Source organism: Physella acuta, unplaced genomic scaffold (genome assembly GCF_028476545.2).
Source record: "Physella acuta isolate Inbredline_101_S28 unplaced genomic scaffold, ASM2847654v3 ptg000506l, whole genome shotgun sequence".
Taxonomy (NCBI): domain Eukaryota; kingdom Metazoa; phylum Mollusca; class Gastropoda; family Physidae; genus Physella; species Physella acuta.
Genome location: NW_026732025.1, coordinates 409,612 through 422,393, shown reverse-complemented (window position 1 = coordinate 422,393; position 12,782 = coordinate 409,612). Strand labels below are relative to the sequence as shown.

The following is a 12,782-nucleotide window of genomic DNA, read 5'->3' as shown; positions in this document are numbered from 1 at the left end:
GAAGGGTATTTCTCTTTGATCTTTGGATGCTAAAAAAGTGGCTAGTTATCTGTGAGCAAGGAAGAAGTTTCTATTTTTGGTATCTGTTGTACAACACTGCCTTATCACAAGCCACTATCGAGTGCCTACCGCGGCGTTCAGGAAACACGAGCCCAAACAGGGGCAGTAAACAGTTGACACCATATGGTGTGCGATACCAGACAGATCCTGTGTTGGTGTTTGCTAGTCCCCCAACGTTTGCCCGTAGTTCTAGCAACACGCTGCAGTTATATTCCAATCAGCACATAGTATCCCCCTAGAAACAATATAACGTGTCATTTATCAGAGGATTGATAACTGTTGGTAAAACTTTGATATCTCATAACGATTTCATACGGCGTTTTTCATTACAACAAAGGCAGGCCAAGTTGGGTATCGCTTACATTTAGCAACAAAAAGTTTTAATTAAAACTAGAGTAAGGTTACTACTGCACACAAGTTCTGTTAATATTGATGATGTACTGAGACGCAAAATTAATTAGCAATTTATGTTGTCTTCAATACCAGACATTTATTTTTAACACTGCTTGGTTTACTAATATAAAAAATATTTATTTAACATTTGAAAACCTTTGTTTACAAATTAAAGTGAAATAAAAAACAATGTCGTGTTTATGTGTATACAAGTCCCAAAGGTTGAACCCAGGGCCTGTATCATTGTGCACGCTAGAGTCAGCTATGTCGATCAGGTCGTGGAGAGTAAAAGGCATGCTCCAATTCTTTCAGCCACGCCCTCCCCTCCCCAACTATCCCTTGATTAAGATGTAACACTCCAGTTCCCCGTGTAATAAAACAGTATCAGACACCTTAATGACGGGAGTAAAAAACTTCGCTACAGCCACGAGACTCAGATCTTCAAAGGTAACTCACGCAGTACGACCCCCAATAACCGCAACAAAGACTCATTATCTCATCTCAAATATATGACCGTCATTCTCCACTTGCCGGCCCTCCCACTGCTTCCCAACAAATTGTTTTTCCGAAGGTAATAATGAACAAATGTTTTCTCCCATTTTCTACAAGATTTACTCGCTTGAGAAAAAATCCTCGTTGCGGCATTTAATCTCCGGATTCTGATTCAATTAAGAGCTCAGAGATGAAGTTGGCACATTTACCGCGGCAACGGCGAGGCTCCCTCTAACGGGAAACTGTTATACAAAACACATGAAGCTTGCCCGTCTGTATCCACGGGGAGGCGCCGCTTAAAACAAATGGAGTTTACAGCCCCCGACAGAGCGGAACGTAGGTCGTGCGCCGGTTACACCATCGAGATTTACTGGCCAGTGACAGCTGATTTCGTTTTGCTTCGTTCCCAGAGTCCCGGCTCTTCACCCGGCTCTTGCGCTACCGGGCTTCACCCCCCCCCCCCCTCTCTCTCCCCCACCCCACGCCCCTACTGTGCTTGTGAACGCTTGAGGCGTTTAGGATGTAGTGCCTTGGCGGAATCCCCCATGGCGTAATGATAACTCGGGCTCCTAGCTGTATCACCGGCAAGACGGTGGCGCCGTGCTGAGGTGAGGAGATAGATGCTTTTTTAATATCGCTCCTTGCCGCCTAAACATTGCATGTGTTGTTGATTGCGCGGAGAAAATGAACAGATTATCTGGTTTTAATGCAATAACTCACAACAAGCTTTCCCTCCCTTGTTTTCTCATTTCCCCATTTCCCGTTAATTTTATGTCCGTATAATTGATTGAAAACATTTCATTTCCTTCAGCTCTACGTAGGTATCCAGGTCGCGCTTCTTCAAAGACGTGCTCAATGTTATATAGCACAACTTAATGAGGAGGGCGGGTCCTCCCTTCCATTATACTCCTTGTCTTGACTGTCTGAAGTATCCCCGTCTAGCTTGCGCTCTCATTCCTTGTTTGTTATCGTCAAATATTCAAAACGTTTATAAGATGACTGATCCATGTAGTATTTTTGAATGAGTGAATTAAAAATAGTTGGCTTATTTAGTTTTCGATAAGAAATACGTTTGTAAAATAGGATGGTCTCTCGAATGCAAGAGAATTTCACTAAAATTAGAACACAATTGCTGGTCTGATTCCTCTATGTAGAGCAGCAAGTTAGACGTATACTGCCAATATCTATTGAAGCAACATTCCTTCCAGTACTTCAGTGACCCACGGCTTGTAGTCCCCACCTAATGTTGTCCTCTATGTTGGCAGGTGATCATCCAGTCCGGGCAGCCCCCAACTGTCCTACAGCAACTGTGTGCCCTGCCAGTTGTGACCCACGGCTTGTAGTCCCCATCTAATGTTGTCCTCTATGTTGGCAGGTGATCATCCAGTCCGGGCAGCCCCCAACTGTCCTACAGCAACTGTGTGCCCTGCCAGTTGTGACCCACGGCTTGTAGTCCCCCACCTAATGTTGTCCTCTATGTTGGCAGGTGATCATCCAGTCCGGGCAGCCCCCAACTGTCCTACAGCAACTGTGTGCCCTGCCAGTTGTGACCCACGGCTTGTAGTCCCCATCTAATGTTGTCCTCTATGTTGGCAGGTGATCATCCAGTCCGGGCAGCCCCCAACTGTCCTACAGCAACTGTGTGCCCTGCCAGTTGTGACCCACGGCTTGTAGTCCCCCACCTAATGTTGTCCTCTATGTTGGCAGGTGATCATCCAGTCCGGGCAGCCCCCAACTGTCCTACAGCAACTGTGTGCCCTGCCAGTTGTGACCCAAGGCTTGTAGTCCCCATCTAATGTTGTCCTCTATGTTGGCAGGTGATCATCCAGTCCGGGCAGCCCCCAACTGTCCTACAGCAACTGTGTGCCCTGCCAGTTGTGACCCACGGCCTGTAGTCCCCATCTAATGTTGTCCTCTATGTTGGCAGGTGATCATCCAGTCCGGGCAGCCCCCAACTGTCCTACAGCAACTGTGTGCCCTGCCAGTTGTGACCCACGGCCTGTAGTCCCTATCTAATGTTGTCCTCTATGTTGGCAGGTGATCATCCAGTCCGGGCAGCCCCCAACTGTCCTACAGCAACTGTGTGCCCTGCCCTTCCAGTACTTCAGTGACCCACGGCTTGTAGCAGTGCTGTTGCCCACCCTGATCTGCTGTTGTTTCAACAACAACAGCAACCGTGACATCCTGGAACAAGAACTCAGCTGTGCCTTGTTGGCCAACTTTATAGAGGTGAGTACACGTCAGGCTAACTTCTAGTTGTTCTATCATAAAGTATACAAAGATTATCCTAAGTTATTGGGAAACATTCTTCATAGCCAAGATTTTAAAATCTTAAGTTCCAAATGGCAGCGCGATAGAGCTCTAGACTGCTAACCCAAAAACCTCGAGTTCGGATTCCGGGCTGGAGTCTTCGGACGTTCGAGTCCACTCAGGTCTGATGGGCACATGACACCTTTTAGGGAAACAAAGACGACTTGACTTGACTACTGTCCCTTGTATACCAAGGTCATTGAAACAGATAAACTCTACTTGGGCACAAAAGGGAAAAGATGATAAATTTCCCTTTCATATTGTACATGTCATTTTTAGGTCTATATTAGGTCTGTACTGTTTTATTAGCTGGTTGTTTAAAAGTATTGTGAGATACGTTATGCTCACCCTCCTTTACTTTTCCTGGTTTGGGTCAAGTACCTGGGTGGCCTTGAACCACTCAGCCCAAATTGAAAATGAACTATTCATCAATCCATATTAAAGACTACAAGAGTTTCAGTTGTAGTCGATTGATTTGTGAACATATTTGTATGTTAGAATTCAAATGGAAATAAAACTGAACTAATAATTAACTCAGATATATAAACTCAGCTGTTGTACTTCTTTATGAAAACAGTCATACACAGTTATTTATTTTAAAAACATCCTGATATATAGTACTGTTATTAACTCTTCAGAAAGAATTGCCATTGTTTCCATTTAGGCTCCGTATTTATTTAACAAGCCATCGCATGGCTGCTTGTCCACACCAACCTAAAACTGATCAACTCTAGTTGCCGATCACTTAACGATTGTCTGTAGCTAAAACTGATCAACTCTAGTTGCCATCACTTAACGACTGTCTGTAGCTAAAACTGATCAACTCTAGTTGCCATCACTTAACGACTGTCTGTAGCTAAAACTGATCAACTCTAGTTGCCATCACTTAACGACTGTCTGTAGCTAAAACTGATCAACTCTAGTTGCCATCACTTAACGATTGTCTGTAGCTAAAACTGATCAACTCTAGTTGCCATCACTTAACGACTGTCTGTAGCTAAAACTGATCAACTCTAGTTGCCATCACTTAACGACTGTCTGTAGCTAAAACTGATCAACTCTAGTTGCCGATCACTTAACGACTGTCTGTAGCTAAAACTGATCAACTCTAGTTGCCATCACTTAACGACTGTCTGTAGCTAAAACTGATCAACTCTAGTTGCCATCACTTAACGACTGTCTGTAGCTAAAACTGATCAACTCTAGTTGCCGATCACTTAACGATTGTCTGTAGCTAAAACTGATCAACTCTAGTTGCCGATCACTTAACGATTGTCTGTAGCTAAAACTGATCAACTCTAGTTGCCGATCACTTAACGATTGTCTGTAGCTAAAACTGATCAACTCTAGTTGCCGATCACTTAACGATTGTCTGTAGCTAAAACTGATCAACTCTAGTTGCCATCACTTAACGACTGTCTGTAGCTAAAACTGATCAACTCTAGTTGCCATCACTTAACGACTGTCTGTAGCTAAAACTGATCAACTCTAGTTGCCGATCACTTAACGATTGTCTGTAGCTAAAACTGATCAACTCTAGTTGCCATCACTTAACGACTGTCTGTAGCTAAAACTGATCAACTCTAGTTGCCATCACTTAACGACTGTCTGTAGCTAAAACTGATCAACTCTAGTTGCCGATCACTTAACGATTGTCTGTAGCTAAAACTGATCAACTCTAGTTGCCGATCACTTAACGATTGTCTGTAGCTAAAACTGATCAACTCTAGTTGCCATCACTTAACGATTGTCTGTAGCCAGGCACCATTTGGAGACAATCTCAGCAATTAACCTACCTCCCCGTGTGTTTGCTCACCTACACTCTCACTTTTTTCTTACTCACTGTCAATCGAATGCAAACATTTGGTATCTCTCATGCTCTAATTGTCCTGGCACCCCCACCCCCTGAGATACCCCCGTGAAAATCTCCCGCAATACCTGCTTCCATTGGATCCGTGGCAAGCCAACAAAATGACACACGGTGGGCCTCAGTAGCCCGGGTATCCTGGCTAAGTGTGGGTCCTGCCAGTCCACGGCTTATCTCTGTGTGAAGCGCTGTCAAAATACGCCTGTATGCTTATTCTGCATGTGTCAGATCCCGGCCGTGCCTTCTACTGCTCCGCCTAACCTGTGTTCTCCCCATCCCCGCCACCGTTGATGCGCCCCCCTGTTTATTTTTCTGCTAAGTAGATGTTTTACCCCGTGCCAGAAACCCGAGCCCACTGAAAACATCTCTAAAGAAACGACCAATCTTATACATAAAGTTGAAAATATCTGCCGTTATTTAGACAGAACACACAGCGACACGCCTCGACCACTCGACACCCTACCTGACTTTTGTTTTTCAGCATGAGGCCACGGACGATGGATTTTGTAATAGCGTTAAATAACTCTGCAGAATCTTGTAAACACAAATGTTTGAAAATCTTAAGATTATTTTAGATTATTGATAGTTGTATGTAAAATAATTAAAGAGGTGTAATTTTTTTGCGCTAATTATTGTACAGTAAACACCAGTAGTAAAGAATCTTACGTGTGTGTATTTAATTTTTATTTTTTTTACCAAAGCAAATCATTTCAAAATGGTAGTTAGCATTTACAAGACTTAAAAATGTCCAACGAGGTCTTTTGAAAATATGGACTTTTCAAAATATACTAACAGAGGGTTATGTTCAAATTGCTAATTGCTACAATTTGTATTAAATATGTATATAAAATATGATATGTGGAATAGACAATTTGATTAAATCCTGTAGTTTAACACCTGCAAATAATAAATCATCTGGGTGAGGGGGAATTCCGTAGCTGTCATGTGATGTAATCGTGTAGAACAAAGAATGGGATCGAAGAACTCGAGAAGACAAATTGTAGGAATCTCATAGCGTTGTATGGTGGTGTTGTATCGTGGGTGGTGGTGTTTCTGTGTGTGGGGTGTGCTGTTGTGTTTGTTTCTAGGTAGGAATGTGGGGTGTTGGTGCTGGTTTCTGATACTTTCTCCACCATTTCAACTCTACTCCCCCCCCCCCTTCCCAGCCCAAGCTCGCATTGCTCAACCAACACGTGCATTGTGTGCGATGCCAGGCGTACTTGAGCATTGTCATCTTGCTCACACGTTTTCCCGGCTCTTGTTTTCATGAATGAGAAACTTGGTGTCACTCATTCCTTCCCCCACCTCACAAACTTCTCGTTAAAGAAAACTCTTCAGTTGTACTTTTTTTTTAAACCGTGTGGAGCAGAGACTCATCCCACACAAAACAGTTCATAGAAGTAAAGAAAAAAAAAAACCTCTACCCCTGTATTATAATTACATGTATTATAATTACATTATCACACCCACGGAGGTGGCTGGAGTCTAGAGGAATCTACATGTTCTTCGTTCTATTAGATCATTTTGTTTTCTATTACACCGTCTATATTAAAGACGAAATCCTGTTATATTGTATGAATACGAGCAATTATATCTAATTTGTTTGTCGGGGTGGGGTGGTTTGTTTACAATGTTAACTTGCGTTCGTAGTGCAGGTATATTTTTTCTATTTCTTCACGTTCAGTAGCAGAGGGGAATGAGAACGACTCCCGTGAATTGGCATTTGTATGGGGATAACTTCCCCTTTACGTTAACATATGCCACGTGAGAATTAATTTTCTCAATACTCGGGGCTGTAGTTGTGTAATTCTGTTCCAGTTGTGTGGGATTGTGGGGAGGTTCTTTATTTACTCGAGGGTAGGATGCACGGGGATGTAGACACGTTTCTCGCTGGTGATGTCATACACACGGTACCAGTTGTACGACAACACCCCCCCCCCCCCCCCCCCCCCATTCGCCAACACGTCGAGTCGTTGTTATGAGGCACCATGACTTGTACCGGGTTGACTTGACAACAATGTTGTTGTTGGCTGGGCAGCATCATTTGTACCGGGTTGGCTGGACTTGTAGCTTCATTTGTACACAGGTTTGACTTGACAAAAGTGTTGTTGTTGGGGCACGATTTGTACCGGGTTGGCTTGACAACGGTGTTGTTGTTGTAGCATCTTTTGTAGCGGGTTGGCTTGACAACAGTGTTGTTGCTGGCTGGGCACCATGACTTGTACCGGGTTGACTCGACAACTGTGTTGTTATTGGCCAGGCAGAATCGCTTGTACCGGGTTTTACTTGATGTGACTGTAGAGGCAGTCATATCATTGTTACCCGACTCCTCTAAGATTTTGACTCAGTCCACCAAGACGCAGCCTGCCTCTGATATTTTGACCCAACCTTTAACTTTGACTCAGTTTTCGAAGACAGCCTACTTTAACTCTGTGATTCAGTCCTCAAATTTCCACAACTATTAGTACTGTCACCGGGCCGTGAAAGTTCCACAATAAAATTAAGTTTACAAGCCGGCCGAGTTTTTCCCCTCTCCCCCTTGCCTACAAGGAAGTAATTGGTTAATGCAACCCTTACGTTGGCGCGGCCTAAGAGAATTAAGACGGGTAGTCCCGGCGAGCGGAGTTCCTCCTCCCTGACGTTAGCCCCGGGCCGGTGCGGTGATTAAATTTTCACTGATTTCTGCTGTAGCTAATGACATTAGTGGCTGGCAGGTTTGATTGGAATTCACCCTGTCAGCGGTTAGGATTTCTCCTGGAGCCCCGGGTGATGACCTGTCTGTGGGTATTTAACTCCCCTCCCTGTGTGCAGGCCGGGCACCCCCACCCCAGCGGGACCCGCCCCGTGGAGGGAGAGATCTTAAAACAGTTAAAACACATCAAAGTGACATTGATTATTACACGTTCCCGGGGAAGAAAACAAGCTGTCTTTTACTGTCAAATTTTTGGGTTTTATTACTTGTTTTTTTTTTTTTAGTCTGATGAAGTAGCAGATGTTATCAGTGTGAAGGTTTAATTGTTGGTAATGATACACTTTCTATTCAAGCCAGCCCTTGTGTCTGGGTGTTCCCATTTTTTAATGTGATCACTGCTTGTTGTTTTTCCCCCTACTATAGAATAAATAGAATAAAGTCTACAAACATGCAACCTCACACCCACACACACAAAAAATGTATTAAAAATTGTAAAAAATAAATAAAAAATAAATAAAAATAACCTGTTCTTATTCACAGCTAGTTTTTTTTTTCCAAATCTTACCGTATTATTTATTTAGAAAGCAATATTTTTACAATGGTTATTTTGAATGTATTTTTGTCCTCATTATGACGTGAATGAAAAAAAGTGTAAATAGAGAATGTTTTCTCTCACAGGAGAGACAGCTGGAGCTCCACCAGTCCAAGTTGATGCCGTCCTCCGTCAAGAAAAGTAAGAACCAAGGTTTGCATGGTGTGGCCTTAGTTGCCAAACCTTTTCAGTTTCTACCCTTATTAGTCTACTTACCCTGTTAGTTCTCTTAGACAAATATTTTTGTTGACCAAAAAAAAAAATGTCAGCCGGCTGTCTGCTGGTGGGGGTGTGTGTTGAGATGACGGAGTGACAAATGAAAAGAAGAAGTTGATGAAGATATACCTTCATTTCTCCTGAATGAGAAAATATTTGTGTTTGGGCTGATTGTGGCAGTTACACCCAACTATTGCCGACTAGATGTTTACCAAGGCTGAGCTTCTCCTATTTTTACCTGAATCAGGGGAGGGGTGGGGAGGTACCCCTCCCTCTTGTGTCAAACCTTACCCACTGGTATTTGCCTAATAGAGAAGTTAGGGGGATCATTAATTTTTTGATGATTGGTGGGAGTATGTGCAGTAGCAGCTGGAAAAGTAAACACTGGGGGGGGGGGGGGGTTTGGGGTGAAAGGTGGTGTTAGGGGGGACTGCCTTGATTATAGGTGGGGGTACTGGTATCTGCAATGAGAAGGGGGTGTCTTCAGCTGGGGCTGCAACTAATGTAATGCAACCTGCTGAGTTGCTGTGTACAATGTAGATACCTAACAGCCATTGTATACAAGTAGTGGATTAGCAACAGATTAGCATGGTGTGGTTATCCCTGGTTAGGCCTGTGCATGCTTTTTTTTTTTACCCTTTTTTTATGTTTGGTTTATTTTTAGGGTAGATCTTTTTATCACAGACTTTCTGTTTAGTTGTTTGTTTTTTTCTGGCAAATTTATAATCAGTCAGCCAAAGACAGTACTTAACTAATACAACTTTTCAAATGCTAGAACAAATTTGCTCATTGTTAATGCTTTACACTAGATAAAAGAAGTAAAAAGTTACTGCTTTATGTTTTCACTAGCATTGTGATTATCATTATGCAAACTAGGTGGCACTCAACACTTTAAAGTAAATCAATCTGGTACAATACACACTTAATCAATAAGACAAAAGAATCACCTTCAGATTTTTTACTCTCCTCATACATTTCTTGATTTGCTGAAGTTTTCATTAGACAACCTCACCAGTCAAACACATTTTTCTTGCTAGTGTTTAACTTTCAAGTACAACAAACCAAACTATGCTGTACTAACCATATGCTGGATGCAAGTAATGTCTAAAGTGTTGATGACTTTTGTTTTTTTACTTGAACCAGATAACAAGGAAATCCGTGACAGTGAGAACAGGATGGCCTTCACCTTGAGGTTCCCTTATGACATGTGGGAAGCTGGACAATCCTATTTTAACCTGGCGTCTTGACCTCTGGTTCCCAAAGATTTGACTCTCTCCACTCATGGCATTAAAGAAGTGGCGCCATCACCTGTGAGAAATGTAAATGACAGGAGAACCTAATGAGTGATACGTTTGTGTTGAGAGAGAGCTAGCAAGAGAGTTGAGAGAGCTAGCAAGAGTTGAGAGAGCTATTGAGAGTTAAGAGCTAGGGAGAGTTGAGTGGGATGTGGTTGCTGATAGTATTGCCAGTGGTTTGGCCAACAAGTTGTGATAATTGTCCATAGCATTGTGTGGGTGACTGTGGTGAAGCCACACACTGGTTTGTGGGGGTAAAGATGGATCTGAAGATGTGTGTCAGTGTCGAACTCGTCTACCTTTCTTTGATGAACTTGCATGGCACACACATCACATGACTAAACAGGCCTATTTACATTTTTTAACATTTTTCTTAGTGAGATATTATTTGACCAGCACAAATCATTGATGACAGGAAATCCAACATACTTTCACAATGTCTTATGCCTTATATTTGAATTTTATATACTTGAATTGGTTGCTTCAGTTTTGTAAATAACAATTTTCCTGATCCAATTTTTTAAAATTATGTGTTTATATTTTTGAGCTGCTAAGCTTAAATAGATAGAGAGAAAACGGTTTTGTAATTTGTGGGACAATGTGGTTGAATGGTAGAGTGCAGCTTCTTACCAGTAAGTCAAGAGTTCGATTCCTTCTGTTTACCTTGTTGTAAGAGATACCTGTTGGAATCAGGGGAAGTAAGGGCTACTAGGTGTCATGCTGACCACAGTCCATACCTATTTCATAGAAGTTAATGAACTTTAGGTCAGAAAAGGGTACTTTACTCGTTTTAACATGTGATTGAGATTGGGTTTTTTTTTCCAATACATTCTTTCTCAAAATTATTCCAACCTAGTAGTATTTTGTTTTTAATGATGTTGAACTTATTTTTTTAAAGAACGTTTGTAAAAATGTGATTAGATCAAACTGGCCATTACATCAAAAGATTTACTTACCGGTTAGTAAGTTTTATAAAATGTAGAGCTGTTAGAGCTCTTTGATTTGTTTAGTAACTCTTTGATAGAACAGCAGGGATGCTACCTTAACTCTTAAGTAGAGTAGGGGCAGTAGTGTTGATCTGTAACCATCAGGCTCCAATAGGTCTATCCATCTTTGAGTTTGAGCAACTCAAGTCGGCTAATTATGAGTGGGAACCTCAGCTAATCAAGCTCTGATCATTAGAGTTTGGTTTCCTAGAACTCAGTCCCAGCATTTCTGTGATACCTAACTTGTGTCATCTCACCTGTCTGTTGCCAACATTCAAAAATATTCTTTTTTTATCATTTATACTTCGTTTGATCAAAAACTTTTAAAGAAACTATTTTTTTATTATTATTTAATTTACACTTAGAAAAAATGCACCGTTGTATTCTTTTATACAGGTTTGAATTTATTTATTTTTAACTTTTTGAGGTACAGTATCATCATCAACAGTACCATTTCATTTATGTGTTTTTAAAATATTTGTATTTTTGTTTATGATAAAATCACATAATCATTTACACATCATATCTTAATTTATAAATAAGGTGTTTATATTATTTTCATACATTTTTTTTTTGCTTGCCTCTAATGGAACATCCACAGATTATGACTTACCGTGGTGTAGAATTATATTACTTAGTAATACATAAGTAAGCAACAAAGTTACATCATAACTTAACCATCTGCCACCAAAGTTGTTTAAGGTCACTCATACACCTTATATACACCTGTACAAGGTCATTTGATGAGGACTAAAGAATACCTACAGTATTTCACCAAAGCCATATTAATTTAGTTTGTTTTATTTCAAAAGGTGGAAAGATGATTTTACTTTTCCATATGCACGTGTGTTGTGGTAACTGAATGATTTTTTTTTTATAAAACAATAAAGTGACTTTTGCTAAACAGTTTGTGTTTTTCTTGATATCTTCTTGTGCGTTGGATCTAACTTGCATTGTAGTAGTAGGTAAACATTTTTTTTCTCTTGTTAGCGGTAGAGAGCTGGACTGCTAACCCGTAAGTTTCGAGTTCGAATCCTGGTTCAAGTCAGTAGACCGTCCCTGAGTCCACCCAACTCTGATGGGTACCTAACTCACGTTAGGGAAAGTAAAGGCGGCTGGGCATAGTGCTGAACACACTATCTCTTCTTATGCCGAGGTCACAGAAACATGTGAACTCAACGTCACTTGCCCTATAGACCGTCAGGTTTGAAAAGGGAAATTTTACACAATTTTTAGACAATACTGAGGTTAAAAGATGACGATGTCAATGGAGCATGCAAACATGACAGAACACAGCATTGAGAGGGTTTGAACCACCCCTGGCCCTTAAATTGTGTATATAAGTATCTCCGTAGACACCCCCCACCCACGTGGTTAGAGGGACCGCTACACCGACTATGGGGACGGCATGCCAGGGGGGTTAGAGCACTTGACTGCATGCCTGAAAGTTGAGCGTTTGGATCACGTACTCGTGTTATAAGATTTCGCCAAGTCCACCCAGCTCCTTCTAGATATCCGAGGTTACAGTAACAGGTAAACTCTAATCCATCTGCCCTATAGACCGCCAGGTTTGAAAAGGTAATTACACCATCACACTCTCGCCTCCAATCACCAACCACAACTCCAGTTTGTCCTTTAAAAACGTGACAAGCATTATTTAATTGTCAAAGTATCTATTCGCTTCATTTTTGCGCGTCTTTATTTTATAACTGAAATGCAAATTTGTTAATGGGTATAAGGTTGCTATTATGGTGCAGGATTCCTTACTTGTGGTTTTGATACACCGACAGCCTAATTTAAAGCCTGCACCAAATGTGAATAAAAAATATCAGTACCATCGTCTTACTGCGTAAAACGTCGTGTTAACCAAACCTAAATA

General features: G+C 41.5%; 1 protein-coding gene across 4 annotated transcripts in view; it reads left to right on the top strand.

Annotated features, from left to right (window-relative positions):
* LOC131944723 (S phase cyclin A-associated protein in the endoplasmic reticulum) overlaps positions 1-11,801 on the top strand; it is a 51,172-nt gene extending 39,371 nt beyond the window's left edge. For 2 of the 4 annotated variants that reach the window (XM_059305516.1, XM_059305514.1), the window contains 3 exons: positions 2,983-3,174; positions 8,493-8,559; positions 9,766-11,801. In XM_059305516.1, the coding sequence (XP_059161499.1) occupies positions 2,983-3,174; positions 8,493-8,559; positions 9,766-9,869 (363 nt within the window). In that variant the 3' untranslated portion in view covers positions 9,870-11,801. Of the gene's footprint in view, positions 1-2,210; positions 2,397-2,982; positions 3,175-8,492; positions 8,560-9,765 lie in introns of those variants that run through there. The other 2 variants (XM_059305515.1, XM_059305517.1) reach the window with 2 other exon arrangements.
* The last annotated feature ends 981 nt before the right edge of the window (positions 11,802-12,782 follow it).